At 46.5% G+C, this 14,243-nt stretch overlaps 5 protein-coding genes and 1 non-coding gene across 6 annotated transcripts; 2 read left to right on the forward strand and 4 right to left on the reverse strand.

The window, feature by feature from the left end:
- Nucleotides 1-2,451: 2,451 nt before the first annotated feature.
- On the forward strand, nucleotides 2,452-2,681 carry Pmar_PMAR019889 (hypothetical protein; the record flags this gene model as incomplete). Its single annotated transcript, XM_002786165.1, has 1 exon — nucleotides 2,452-2,681. A coding segment is annotated over one exon (230 nt), but the record flags the coding sequence as incomplete, so codon positions are not given.
- Nucleotides 2,682-2,900: 219 nt separating this feature from the next.
- Nucleotides 2,901-3,676, forward strand: Pmar_PMAR019890 (hypothetical protein; the record flags this gene model as incomplete). The annotated part of the gene is made up of 3 exons (XM_002786166.1): nucleotides 2,901-3,035; nucleotides 3,270-3,477; nucleotides 3,567-3,676. The coding sequence occupies 3 exons, from the start codon at nucleotides 2,901-2,903 to the stop codon at nucleotides 3,674-3,676; spliced, it is 453 nt and encodes a 150-aa protein (XP_002786212.1).
- A 126-nt stretch (nucleotides 3,677-3,802) lies between these two features.
- Pmar_PMAR019891 (Phosphoglucomutase-2, putative) lies at nucleotides 3,803-5,601 on the reverse strand (the record flags this gene model as incomplete). Its single annotated transcript, XM_002786167.1, has 1 exon — nucleotides 3,803-5,601. The coding sequence occupies one exon, from the start codon at nucleotides 5,599-5,601 to the stop codon at nucleotides 3,823-3,825; it is 1,779 nt and encodes a 592-aa protein (XP_002786213.1). The 3' UTR covers nucleotides 3,803-3,822.
- Nucleotides 5,602-6,286: 685 nt separating this feature from the next.
- Pmar_PMAR019892 lies at nucleotides 6,287-6,358 on the reverse strand. Its single transcript has one exon. It is a non-coding gene; the product is annotated as a tRNA-Gly (tRNA).
- A 638-nt stretch (nucleotides 6,359-6,996) lies between these two features.
- Pmar_PMAR019893 (conserved hypothetical protein) lies at nucleotides 6,997-7,824 on the reverse strand (the record flags this gene model as incomplete). The annotated part of the gene is made up of 3 exons (XM_002786168.1): nucleotides 6,997-7,128; nucleotides 7,203-7,565; nucleotides 7,679-7,824. Coding segments are annotated over 3 exons (641 nt in total), but the record flags the coding sequence as incomplete, so codon positions are not given.
- Nucleotides 7,825-10,118: 2,294 nt separating this feature from the next.
- On the reverse strand, nucleotides 10,119-12,982 carry Pmar_PMAR019894 (hypothetical protein; the record flags this gene model as incomplete). Its single annotated transcript, XM_002786169.1, has 14 exons — nucleotides 10,119-10,367; nucleotides 10,410-10,495; nucleotides 10,543-10,672; nucleotides 10,729-10,817; nucleotides 11,071-11,131; nucleotides 11,312-11,374; nucleotides 11,447-11,556; nucleotides 11,656-11,742; nucleotides 11,788-11,908; nucleotides 12,174-12,289; nucleotides 12,352-12,433; nucleotides 12,544-12,686; nucleotides 12,735-12,840; nucleotides 12,885-12,982. 14 exons carry the CDS (start codon nucleotides 12,980-12,982, stop codon nucleotides 10,307-10,309), a joined length of 1,353 nt encoding a protein of 450 aa, XP_002786215.1. The 3' UTR covers nucleotides 10,119-10,306.
- Between the last annotated feature and the right edge of the window lie 1,261 nt (nucleotides 12,983-14,243).

Raw genomic sequence — 14,243 nt, forward strand, 5'->3', positions numbered from 1 at the left:
GCTGATATATTCACGTTCAATTCATCTAACACGACTAGTGACTTTGAAAATGAAGGGCAACTAAACCCGAATGGAGGTCTTACTGGTATCGCATCTTCGCACTGCGCACACGGAAGAAAGTAGAGGTCATCGTGAAGCGCGGAAACGATAGTGTCCTTGTATTACCAACGAGCAACTACCTTTTTATCTTAAAGGTCTGAGATTGAGCACGCCTCATCGCTGAAAGACGTTCTCTGCGTTGGATCTCCTCAAGACTCAGCGGGGGAGGCGCCTGTGAAACAGATCCAATCAAAACCACTTCGCGCATCTTTTGGTCTACCTCGGAGTTCCTCAGTGATTCTTCCATGTTCGGGTCATCAATGTCTGGGTCCCTTTGGGGGTTGTCGAGATCAGGGAAAGCGGCGCGGACACACTCACGACAAACGAAGTCCTCAACATGGTCCATCAGCTCCGGAGGTACGCGCCTGAACATACGAGTCGAGTGACCATGAAAGAACAACACAATAAAGAACAATGGTACAAAAAGATCGCGGAGGATACCACAGGCTATCGTGTGGCTGATATGTATCCTAGATGATCATCATTGGTGACAAGCGAGCCCGCCATAGAAGCATGCGCGAATCCACCAACATTTTCCGACGAATGGCGTCTGCAATATGGTACGAACATTTCTTGAAGAAGTTCCGTTTAACCAAGTCTCAATGATGAGAAATTTCAATCCTCCCGAGAGCGAACTATATTCACTTACGAGTGATATCAGAGAAAAACAACCGCAAGTGTTCCCTTCGTACCTTTCTCGGCCACAAATTTGACAAGATGCATGTGAATCCCACGTTCGGGACATGAAAGGCGATGAAACGCCCTTCAGGCGCTGCCACACTAGCACTGCCGCTATTCCACCGATCAAAATCACGATGATTACCACGATGATCCACCTGACGAAACGACGGGGAAATCAAAACTCGAGGTCACTCAGCGTGCCACAGCGAGTTCTACCAGAACTGCTATCAACAGTTATATTACTAATACTAACAACAAGGCAGTTCAGGAGTGCCGCCCGTACGATTGTTGCGCATACTACCATGTAGTGCCAAGTTCAGAAGATTGAAGTGATCGAACTTCGTGGGATGTGCTTCGTAGAAAGACGAAAGACTCTCTAGTCATGCAGGCTAAAGATCAACTTAAGCGCCGATGAAATGTGAACTCAGCTGCACGTTTGAATCAATTGCACGCATACACTCTGGACAAGGAATTTCCGGAGCGTCCTGCTAGATGGACCAAGAGTGCAAGATATGACCGGTCCTGACAAGGTCAGGGTCGGGGTCCTGCATGCCGAATCTCGTACTGTTCAGTACTGTAGTTGACGTCACCTGAGTCTAGTGGATCCCTGAAATGCACACGAAGTGAAAATTGCCTTCAGTAACGTCTCAATGTGAAACCGGTTCACCTCTCAATTTCGTTCGCGAATTCCTCCTCAGAAACTTGAGCGATATCGTTCATCATTCCCAATATTCTGAATAGTCTTGATTACAATGTCTTGTCTGTCGCGCTTTGTTAATTTTTTGCCGACGATTCTGGCCAACGGAAATTGAGCCGTCCTCGCTCTCCATAACAACTCGTATATGTATTCCATAATTCCTTCGGTGACTCAGTTACTTCACCTGAGCATGTTCTACTTTAACCGCACTAGGGTGACCTCTCTCCGGGGGAAATTGCGGTGGTTTAGCAGTCACTCGCGTGATGGTGAAGACCCTTCGCGTTACACAGTAGCACTTATTCCGGAGACTACTGTAGAACCGCTCCGACAGGGTCTCGCGGCCATTCTCAGTGACAACAGAGTGCGAACTCGGCTACCGAAATACCTCGGGTTCATTGACACTGCTGAGAAGGCGAAAGCGGCTCTCCCCTCCATTCTGGCTAATGACGTGATAGGTGTGGACTGTGAGGGCGTTGGGCTCTCTCGATGGGGTCGTTTATGTGTGCTGCAAATATCTGCAGGCGATACGGTATTCGTATGTGACGCATTGCGATCCGGTGTAATTCACAGTTTGAGGCCGGTCCTGGAAGCAAACCACATAAAAAAGGTCTTGCACGATTGCCGAGAGGATTCGGCTGCGTTATGGGAGCAGTTTTCCATAAAACTCGGAGGTGTATATGACACTCAAGCAGCACATCTGGTGAGAAAATATACTGCTCGTGTAGCTCGAAAGTCTTTTTATTTTGCCGTGGGAGATCTTCGTTCAAACTCTTTGGTGCATAACGATCTTCAGCGATTCACTCTCAGGCGTAGAGTCGTCTTTTGGTTCAACACATTAACTACTTGAGTGGAAACTGAATTATACATGTTTGATATAATTTTGTTTCCATTACGGTATCAAAACTCGATGAACGTTTGCTACTTGAAATTTGCTCGCGTTCGAATGTTTGCAATTATGCGGTATCGCTTTTCAGCTCCTGCTTAAGCAGCAATCCCAATCGCTCTATCATATCTCTCTGGACGATCTCGCTGTGAAAATCTTTGGTACACGACTTGGCACGATCAAGGGGGAAGCTTCAATAGAAGGAGTCGTGACTAAGATGGCCCAAGATCCCAACGTGTGGTTCTATCGTCCCCTGCAACCCGATATGATCTCTTATGCAGCACGCGATGTGATGTGTCTGCCGCTCCTCCGGGAGCTCATGTCACGCCCGGGAGTATTTCCCGTTAATGACAGTGAGGGGCTAATGGGTTCATCAGCATACAAAGTTTACTCGTGCGACATTTAAGCTGCGCAATTCACTTCTACTTGTGATCGAGGTTCGTCTCACACCAACTGCAACGGCACGGGAGAAATTCGAACCAACTGGATATCAAGATCCAGATAGTGGCTTCGTCTTCAGGCAGTTCGCCGTCGTCCAAGATGACTCTCCTAGACGAGTCAGACGTTATGGCCCGAAGCGAGGAGCATGTAGCCTATTGTCACTTGAATGAGCACATTCGGCGACCGAGAGAGTTGGAAAAGCGAGGGCGACGTCTGGACGCGCTGCTCACTGCAGTAAATTCTAGTGGAATGTAGTGTTCTCACCTGCGTATCGTTGTGTGGTGACGCTCGAGACCAAGTCCGGGGGTCTCCTTAGGACAGGCACACGGGCCCGAGTCCTCAGGTACTTCAAGCTCAACTGTGGTCGACAGGGTGTTGTTTGTCGACCTGAGAGTATGGCAAGGATGCAAGATTTGGAAGTGCCTGGAGTTTCGCTGTCGTTCCCTCACTTCGATCCAACCGTTTCAGGTCGGAGACATCGCTTCGTGCTACGTATCGAGCTGGAACCCATCCGGGAGTGTCATATTCCTCGAACGCTACGAACGCGGTTCAAGAGAAGCCGCTATGATTGACACAATCCATGACATTCGGCATCCCGATATCAACTCCTCCGAAGGGATGTATAGTGGCAACGCTACTCCTCTGCTGCGGAAGCTAGATGAGAGAAGTCCACTTCGTAGTATCCTCCGGGATCGGTAAAGATCCCATGCATGTTTCGGTGTAGATGAACAGTGTTTCCGAATATTGCCAAATATTGTTTCGTAGGATATGTACATCTTATCGAAATGCCAATGACTGAGATTGCATCAGTCGGGTTTCGTTACATCTTTGAGACTAAAAGCAACGTCCCCAGAATTCGATCATGGCAGCTGTAAAACAGTAACTTCGCACAATAACTTCGCACAATAACAATCGGGATATAAACTTGGTACGGTGAAGAGGTGACTGGACACAACAGAGACTATCGAGAGTTGAAAAATAGTTTACTGAATGTATTGACAATGATATTTTGTAAAGAGCTTCATCGACTTGTCAAGCCATATTTCTCCGGCTGGAGAAAAAAGTCAACAATCGTTTTGACTAAATCATCAAGCTTCTTCTGAGCTTCTTTCATACTAGTTCTGTCACTGATCTCACAGTAGTATTTCACCTTGGGCTCTGTACCAGAAGCCCGAATAGTCGCAACACCACTGTTATCGAAGTAGAGAGTCAACATCTGCTCATCAGGCGTGACCGGCAGAGTGGACTTTTTATCCTCCGTTCTCGAATCATAACCGCGAGTAACGTCACGGACATCAACCACTTTCCAAGATCCGAGTTGTCTCTTATACTCACCGTTATTTCGGTATTCGTCAAACATACGAACCAGCACCTCGGGATCATTGTATACGTAGAAACTATTGTGTTGGGCAAAGTACCCAACTTTATCACGTATTTGCTCCAACCTCTTGTACAGAGTGATACCTTCGTCACGGCGGTAATAGTTAGCCATCTCACACCACACACTGCAAGCACTGATACCATCCTTGTCTGGGACTGTCATGGTCAAACCGCTTCCAAGAGATTCTTCATAGGCGTTGCAGTAGACCAACTCCGGATCCTCGTCAGTCATCTCCATCGCTAAGTTTGCCAACCACTTGAAACCAGTAAGAGTGTCGACGAAGTGAGCGCCATAACTATCCGCAAGAGCCTTTAGCATTTTAGAAGATACCGTCGAGTTCACCACTAGACAATTCTTCGTATCGACACCACGGCGCTTTGCCATACGAATTTGCCAATCAGCGAAAAGAATGCCGAGTTCGTCACCACCAAAACGGTGCCACGAACCATCCTCCTGCTTCTCGCAACTTGTGAACCGATCAGCATCAGGGTCGTTAGCAAGCACATAGTCTGCGCGCTCCAACTGCGCTTGGGACATCGCCATGTCCAGGGCTCCCTTCTCCTCAGGGTTAGGGTAGGCTACTGTCGGGAATTCTGGATCTGGGTGGGCTTGTGCAGAGACGACTGAGAAACACTTTTCTGGGAAACCGAATTTCTTCAGTAACCCGATTGCTTGAGGAAGACCTACACCATGCATAGGAGTGTACACGAAATGAAGCTCGCACTGGGTGTTCAAATCGGGGTACCTGCACAATTCCTTCCAGATCTGGTCAGTATAAGCATAAACAGCCTCCGCATAAGGATCGATAGTCATGGACATATTCTTCAAGTGACACTCCGGATCAAGCAGATCCAGAGCTCTCTGCCATGGCTTCATATTGCTTTGAATTCTGCTTTCCACTTCCGAATCGACCGGAGGAACTATCTGAGCTCCATTAACCCCATAAACCTTGTAGCCATTGTATTGCTTCGGGTTGTGCGAGGCCGTCATTTGAGCACCACATAAGGCGTGTAAGTGCTTCACCAAATATGCATTCAAAGGGGTTACGCTAGGGCTCTTGTCGATAAGATACACCTTCGTACCCTTCGACAGGAACACTGCAGCTGCAACATGTGCGAAGCGACGGGAGTTATGCCGACCATCGAAGCCAAGAACAACCCCGCGTTCAGCCATAGCTTCTTTACCATACGCATCCTCAAGGTAGACACACAGACCTTGAGAGGCTTGAAGCACCGTAAGGCAGTTCATCCGATCATACCCAGCACCCATTATACCACGGAGGCCAGCAGTGCCGAACTCCAAGCGGTTCTTTGGTTCGAGATGAGTTTTCACTTCCTCGTCGCTAAAGTTGGCCGCCTCATTCTTCGTGCTTCTGTAGAAATCAGTTGATAGCCAGGTTTCGACGAGATGATTAACCATGATTATTTCGTCAATCAATATTAATAATGGAATCTGAATATACGGTGCGTACCTCGGCTCGCCTTTCAATGTTAGGAATCACGTTTTGGTAGCAGACCCTGGAAGATCCTGCACTGCTTAGCGCAACACAAACTAGCGGCAAGATTTGTTTTCCCTCCCGAGTTATGTATGCTCGTCAAATTCACGAATTCGTCAAATAATCAAATGACGACTCAAGAACGATATTCGAAGCATCCTCCCTAGCAAACTACAATACTGATTGACATACTTTCAAGAACGAGACTTGTCTTCAGCCTTAGCCGGAACTTAGTCTGTGTTCTCGTTGTCTCCAACCCGATCAATATTATAGTTCATGATACGTAATTGACGCTCACGAGTGTGTCCCCTCGCTCGGCCTTTCAAAGGATTGGCAAATTCTATTCTCGGAGCCTGTTTGACATCATTCGATGGTTAGTTTCGGGATGATGATAGAAATGATTGGATAGTCAGAAAAATTTGCTCTTGTAGCCAAATAAGTTTTACCTTCATCGTGCTAGTTTTTTGCTTTGTTCGTCATAGCGAGGCCCGTCCTCGATCGTGCGTCCGAGCTAGCTTTTTCATCATTTTAAGTGATGTAGTGATGGCTTAATGTAGGATTGGTCAATAAGACGACCAGTCTACACTTGGTATAGATACAATATATGACTGCGCCGCCCGGGAATTGAACCCGGATCATCCGTTTGGCAGACAGATGTCATAACCTTTAGACTAGCGGCGCGGATACCTTAGTTCTCTCCGTGTCGTAGTCGTCCTTCATCGTGCCGAACATTGTGCACGAAAATCTGCATACATGAAGAGCTTTCATTGGGAACCTGTCAACCCTGCATGCTACGCTAGATTTCCAGTCCAGTACAGGGTTACTTCGACCACCGCAGCAGTTATCTCGAGCTGGAATGTCGGTAACCACAGGACACCTTTGTGGTTGTTCTGTGATCCACGCTGTTGTCATACTCAACTTGAATTGTATTCTTGAGTTGTCTGATACCCTGAATGAAGCGTAAGTGATGAGTTGTGATGCAACTGGGAAGTACCACGCGTTGAATTAAATGAGATATATGCGGATAGATCGGCGCCGGCGATCCCAACGATCCTAGTATATCTCAGTGTGGTAATAACACCACGGTTCCATTGAATGAACAGGTTCATCTTGCGCAATAGTATTTGCATCGCAACAGTAGCTCGTCACGTACCAGAGTGACCAAGGGAACGGCTTCCTGTTTCGCATTTACGTACCCTTAGGAGGCACATCGACATGATTGCGTTTACTACAGTACATCTAACGAAATTTTCTCAAGTTCTGGAAACATCGTTCAACGTCTACTGGACAAACTCCAGTTCAAACTCGAGTAGAGGAACTTAGGCCATCGGTTGCCAAGACTGTCTCATTTCTTGATAATCGTCAGTAGATATCTTCACACCACTGGTACTGAGCCACGCAATTAGTGTAGGCGTCTCGCACATCGAATGCTTCAGAGATTCTTTGAGCACCTAGGAAAAAGAACACGATTTGACCAATGATACAGCACGGGCAAAATACTGGCCAATGATTTCATTGTTCCTACCATATGTTGGAAACCATTCTTGTATCGATGCTCCTCTTTCCTCAAACTCAGATTTCCAACATTATACTTGCTCTGCTTCACGGTGTCAATACTCTCACAATCCTCCCAATCGGGAACAACGAATACGAATGTTTTACAGGTCTCGGCCAGGATCTTCTCTACCTTTCGAGCTGCCTTCAACATCAAGCCTGGCTCATAAGGGGGTCCAATCTCACAGGCGTGGGGGAAGTCAGTCGTGGGTAGTCGGAAGAAGGACCCGACACTCCCAAAGAAGCGGTCAGTGTCATAGAAGAGCGAACAAAAAGACGGCATTGTTGCATTCAATGGGGAAGCGAAGCACTCGTGCGACACACCATAGCGAACCTGATGAATTGCACAAAAGATACTTGCTCATTCTGGATACGTCGCCATATTTCGGTGTCGTTCACTCACCAGTAGCCCGAGAAGAACACGAAGATTCTTGAATGGAATCTTACTTGCATGAGCTCCATCGCTTCAGCTGGTGTAGCGAGCTGCCATCCTCGTCCCTCGCCACATTTCGATCCGAAAAGAGTATTGTATCGATGCAGTAATAGCCAGATACGCTGAGAAACGTCGATATCGCCGGCACTTTTGGATTCATCTGAAGCCACAAACTGCCACTATAGACATGAGTCACAACGGATCGAATCGAGTACATGCACGCCAAAGAAAAATACTCCTGGGAAAACAAAGCATTATCATGCGTGCTCGAAAATACAGGCACTTTCTTAGAAAGAATACACTCGAAATGTGGATATTGCAGCACTCAATGGTGTATGCTGCGCTCAGAAAGAGACGTGCGTGACATCAAGTGACTCCATCGAGTAGAAAGAATGTAGTTTCACGCATGGAATTCTACAGGCGCGACATTTTCCCTCTTGACCTGAGACGAACTTTCCATATCTGTCTCTCAACTTATTGTCGTACTCCTCCAGAATATCGTAGCAGATCACTTGGCGAACTACGAAATTCTCCAACTCCGCTGGAAGACCTTCAGTTCGGAGAGCCAATGCATACCTTACAAAAACCATATAAATATGGTTGGCTGAGATGTACCGAGATCTACTCGCGCACTGCCTCTTAATTGCACGGTCACCCTATCTAATGACAAGAATGTACTATTCCATTCGATCAAGCTCGCCTTTTCATTTTTTCGTGTTCATCGCGCTCGGTAGCTCCTTCCCCCCGTATTCATTGAAAGGAGTACAGTTTCGCATCAATTCGAACACAGTGGACCACGCGCCGTGATATTTCAGCTGCTCAGCTTCAGCTGCTCGGAAGATTGTGTCATATTCGTCGCCACTTGAAATACGTTCATCGCTCGATTAGGTGTTCAAAGTGCTTACTGATCAACAGACGCCTCCATACCCACCACCTGTTTACTTCACCCGCCCTGGTCTTGGGCAGCTCCGTTCGACAAAGGGCTCCGGATCAATCGCTTCCGAGACGTCCCGAACGACTCCTGGCCACTTCGTCAACATGTCTGATCTCACTCGGTTGAACTCTCGCCGAAGTAGTCTTTCAAGTTCTCTGGCTAGATTTCTCTCATCCGCTAGTCCCAGCTCTGTAACACGTAGAAGAAAACAGCTTCTTGTCACCAATTCGTGATGATGGACCTACCAGCTGCATCCGGATTGTAGTTAACGAGCTTCGCTCCGCTACGCTGCAAGTATTTCTCGATCGAAGATGAGTCCGGTACTAACAAGAACGTTGTTATATCTTCCACGGGCTCAGATCCAGAGAATAAGAATCACCAGCGACACTTCATAGAGAGATTTGATGTAGTCTTCAGACGGAGGAGGCTATCGTGATACAACCCTAACGATTGCAGTTTAAGATCCACTCTCGCTATGTTCAAGTGAAGTATTGCTTGGAGAGACTGAAACTGAGGATATCCTAGTGGAGTTCATCCGATGATAAAATTCCCAGTATTCGATCAAGACACGGCGATGACAATTTAAATAGGTCATCGGAGCAAATAGATATAGAAACGGCGATATTCACAGAAATGCGCTCTGATATGCTCTTACTCTTTCGAGAGACTCCTACGAATAAGTGCTCCCGCTCTTCGCGAGCTGGAGGAGTGTCGGGCTCCGCTAGAGCGGCGAATAACCAGGCATTGAATGACTCGTTCGGAGCCTGAGGCGATCGGAGAGAATCTTTTCCAAGATTCACAATAACAACCAACATAGGCGAGCTCAACGCGAATAAGTCGCCACAGATTTTCCTGTCATTTTGTAATGGAATAAACCCCTCACAATCCAATTCCACAACTCTACAGCGCCGAGCTTGATTCATAGTGAATAAGTTACATCCATTGCTATTGTACATCCTTCCCGCCATTTCTACTAGTGAATTGGCGATCGGGATGCTGTTACATGCGATTAACATTATCAGGTTTCCCATGACTATCGATTCAGTCGTGTTCTCTTGCAGGCAAATGCATGAGCAGAAATCGATATCAAACGACACAATTTCGACCATCCCTGGGATTCCTTAGCAACGAAATGCGCAAAAACGCGCACGCTGTAACACACTGTCGCCCAGGAAAATTGAACTCCTCACTTGCCTCTCACTTCTAGTTATAATGAGAGAGTTCAAGTACTCGACGTGCGGTCTGCGTCGCTCCGTCGATCACATCGACGATCCGTCGATTCGGTTCACGATTCGCCTCGTATTGAATCAGAACACACCAACAATGCTTACTCGCTTCAAGTTGCTCATACGTTTCACGGCTTGATCGAAGCATTTCCTGATAGCGTTCATCTCCCCCCGCCGGACTATCTCCAGGAGGCACTCGTATGTGAAGGACTCCATGTTTGAACGAGCTACTTATGGGAATTAGGTTTCTATAAATAGAGCATGATGATGGTAACTCAACATTCCATGAACTTTCGTGAAGCGCCAGCTGAAGCCGGACCTATTTCGACGTGATTTGTTGTAAACCAGAGTATAGAAAATCTAATCAAAAGAAAAAATCGTAATGATACTCAAAAATTGTGAGGGTAGCCGGCCAAGCCAATGAGAGTCACTGAAGTGCTTTTGCAGAATACTTGTCGAGACAATGTTCAGCTGCGAAGATTCTATAAAGGCTTGCTATTCTGCGACTCGGAATCTCCAAAGTCGCTCTCTGTCTCCACATGTCTGTTAGGAGAGTCACTTTGCGAGTCAGCAGCACATTCTTACTCGCGTTCACGATCGCGCCATATAGTGAACCAGTTGACCCCGCTTCCACCATCCTCGGGAAAGGGTGGTAGGCCAGATCCACAATCCTGAACATAGACACACTTGGACGAAAAGTTTCGACAGTGAGACCCACTTTTCGTGACATATAGTCAATTGAAGGGTATAATGGACGGTAAGTGAAAATAACGTAATACAATGAAGCGTAAGCGTAGAATATTTCGCGGATAACGTTTACTATTGGGAGGACAACTAGCAGCCTGGCCCTGACGTGAAAGACAAAGAGTCTTCATCGTGATCAGTCTTGGCACTCGATACTCACATCGACCATTGACGGCTGATCTCCCGGTTTCTTCGTAATGATGCGGAAACCATGGCGATCGTGAGGGGCAGCAGGAGAAGTAGATATACCTACACCAAGCGAATCGCAAAGCTGACAATATATTCATATGATGCTGACTCTACTGTCAGCATGAAACCAAAGTCGCTCACACATTCCGACTTGGAATAGGCAAATACTAAAACTAACCACTGAAATTTACTGAGTTTTATCAGCTACAGCCACTGTGCATCTCGCCATTAAGCATTGAAGCGAACTTCATCTATGTTGAAGACAACCGCGTCAGAACCGCCCCCCCCAGGGTATGGGTTCCGATGAACTTACCACCAGGATGAATACGGTATCAAATGGTGAGCGGAAGAATATGACAACCAGCATGAGGGGCCTGACAGCGGAAAGTTCGAGTTGCCAATAATGCTAGGAGCTCTCGACACAGTTGCCAGAAGCACACTATAAGAGCTTTCCTCAAAATGAGATATGGACGTGAGTCATGTGGTCGTTTCAGCACCGATCAGAAAAGCGTTAAGTGAAGACAAGAGAGAATATATGATCCGCGTTCTTATACCTCATGATCTGGAAGAATTTTGGTATGTACTGATCGACGAGTATCCACAGCTTGCCCAGAGCCCTGAGAAAGACTATCGGTTACGCTTCAATCCCCCATGATGTCGGGCGACCAAGCCAACAACCAAAAACTCACATCTTGGACGTTGTGCATTTGAAATTGAACAGTTCCCAGAGCAGTCTTCCTTGTAAAGCCCAGTCGGCACAGTACTTCGCGTATAGATCCTTATGTGCGGTCACTGTTACCTGAGAATCAGCTGAATCGTCAGATGTCAACTTCACCTCTCCACTAGCTATAGTTATGCGAATACAAAGTGAAATGTGAGATCAGGAAAATAAGCCCACCGGTTGTGAGGCCAACTCCGAACGGCATCCGTTTTGATGCAACTGGTTAAGAGCAAGAGTCTGGTTGAGTTCTGAAGGCCAGCAAACCTGAGAATGGAATCTCAGTGTGACAGCTGGAGAGATCTTATTGACCTTTTGTGGTCCAGATGCTCCAGAGACAGCTCTATAAAGGCTGATGCGGTCCCACAGACACAGCGACTTAGGAGGGTTCGTCACAACTGTTCCGGAGATGCCTTGGAACGATATGTAACGACTGAGAATGACAGAATATATCAAACACGAAAAGAATCCGAGCTGAAGATAACAAAAACGAGTCATTCTTTATGATCGGGTAGAATCAATTCATACAAAAGTATCCGCCTTCACCAAAACACTCGAATAAGATGAATACGTAGTTGGTGGCATTATATATCATCGATTTAGATTGCAGCTGCCGACTCGTCGAACAGAAAAAATCCCTGCATTTTTGATAAACTCAATCTAAACGAGAGCAAGAGAATTGCTCCTGAGATGCTTACATGTTTTCTCGCTGAACCAGAAAATCTTCCACCATCCACGACGTCTTCGCCGCACCCGGAGGCATCAACACTCTCGGTGGCAGGATGACCAGCTGCGTGCCTCTCTCAATGTGTTCCTGAAAAATCTCAAGCTCAACATCACAAGATACAAAACAGGTCAGGCAGTAGTCCATATCACCCGACAGTGGCTGTTGAACATCTCTGGCAAGGCGCATTCATCAACCCCATCAAAGTTGTTGACAACTAGCGCAAAACGGTACCTGTACAAAGGAGTTGACACACAACCAACCCTGAATAACACTAGCGAACATACGACTCACACGAGTGGGATTCAACATGAAAAACTGCAAGCTGTGTCTGATATTCTTACAATGTTCGAGTTCCTTCGTCATTGTTCTCGAAACTGTGACGTTTAGCGACCGCCGGAATCCATATTTTATTCGCCCAGTGCAATGCTACCACGGGATTGTCGACGGGCAGGTATGCGTAATTGACGTTGAAGCTCACCGTGCGCTGAAGTTGACCGAAATATCAGCCCATACGCGCAGAGGAAGATATTACTCGCAACATGTTACAGCAGTCATCTTTAGGCGCTTTCCCACCGCCGAAATCTACAACAAAAACTTTGGATTGCCCAGCCTTTGACGCCGGAAATAGGTCCTCACATCTGAAGAGAAGAAATCAACGGTCATTCATCACCACCAAGCTTACCTTTGCACAAGTTTGCCTAACCTCTGCCTTTTGCTTGGGTTCGCGCAAGTTCCACTGCGGACCAAAACGATGACACAAACTTCAGAATTCGCCAGCATATTTTGACGCATTTCACCTAAAAATGTCCAACCTGCCTCATTTTCTACAACATGATTTTCAACAGCTTGTAAACAAGCCGATAGACTAAGGACAACCCAAGATTCTATATGTGATATAAACGTATCTCGCACGCCGGTTCTACGAATAACATCTTCACTGCTTGCATATTTCCGTATTCATCTTCCATGAACGTCGATAAGTTGTCGAAAAAGTTCATATACATGCAGCGGCCATGAACGAGGGAAATCCCTATAGCTAAGACTATGCAGTATCATGAATTGACACCCATGAAGATAACTTTACGATCAATGATACGATGGACGAGAACGTTGTCAGAACGCGCACCAGAGACAACCTTCATCTACCTCTTCGCGTCTTGTTTTCTTCGACGGGTATCTCGGAATTAAACCTGAATAAACCAACTACGATGAAACCGAAGCACAACTGAGGAAACAACTCACCGTTCAGACATGGTCACTGGAAGCAGTAGCAGTAGCAGCAATATAAAAATGTCGCCCAAGACAAAAAGATCTGTAAAAGGCCAGTAGCTCGCCGAGCCAATACCACGCAGTGCATCAAGGAGACCTAGAGTGCATGAGAATGAGCACAGATTATTTGCTGGACCAAACTGACCCCAATTTTCAGAGAAATTATGTGCAATGTAAAACCAGAAAGTTCATCGCATCTCACGCCGCGTACACGTGCAGAAAAAAACGATACGAAAGTTATCCATATTTCCATTAACCATGATGGTTTCAACAATCACTCATGTCTCTAGTTTAGATATATAATCTAGATTAGAGTGAGCATCAAAGCCGATCGGTTCATAATCAGAGACTCCGAATAGGTAGGTAACATGACTTACTCCACCAAGAGGATGGGAAGTATTGGACGGGCGAAAGTGCGAAGATGAATAAAGCCGCTACGAGATGAACTGCGAAGTACCTGGAAAAAGCAGATCCCATGTATCGCTGATACAAAATGACTAGCTCATAATCCCCGCATATCAGTTGACTCACAGAAGTATTCGTATGACCATCGTCACCATGCCTCGCAATAGAGCAATTCTTTCCCTTTCAGCAGCGGCCACCTGCAACAAAATCAAGACCTTCCATTCCGCTAGAGCTAACCTTCATATTCTCCAACTTGATATTCCATGAGCCCGCTGATGTGCCTGCGGAAAAAACTTACGACTACGCTCCATCAATGTTCAAAAAATTAAAGAGAAAAAGAATTGAAGGAAACTTCTCCAGATCGTTC

This window comes from Perkinsus marinus, assembly GCF_000006405.1.
Source record: "Perkinsus marinus ATCC 50983 genomic scaffold scf_1104296931854, whole genome shotgun sequence".
Classification (NCBI taxonomy): domain Eukaryota; phylum Perkinsozoa; order Perkinsida; family Perkinsidae; genus Perkinsus; species Perkinsus marinus.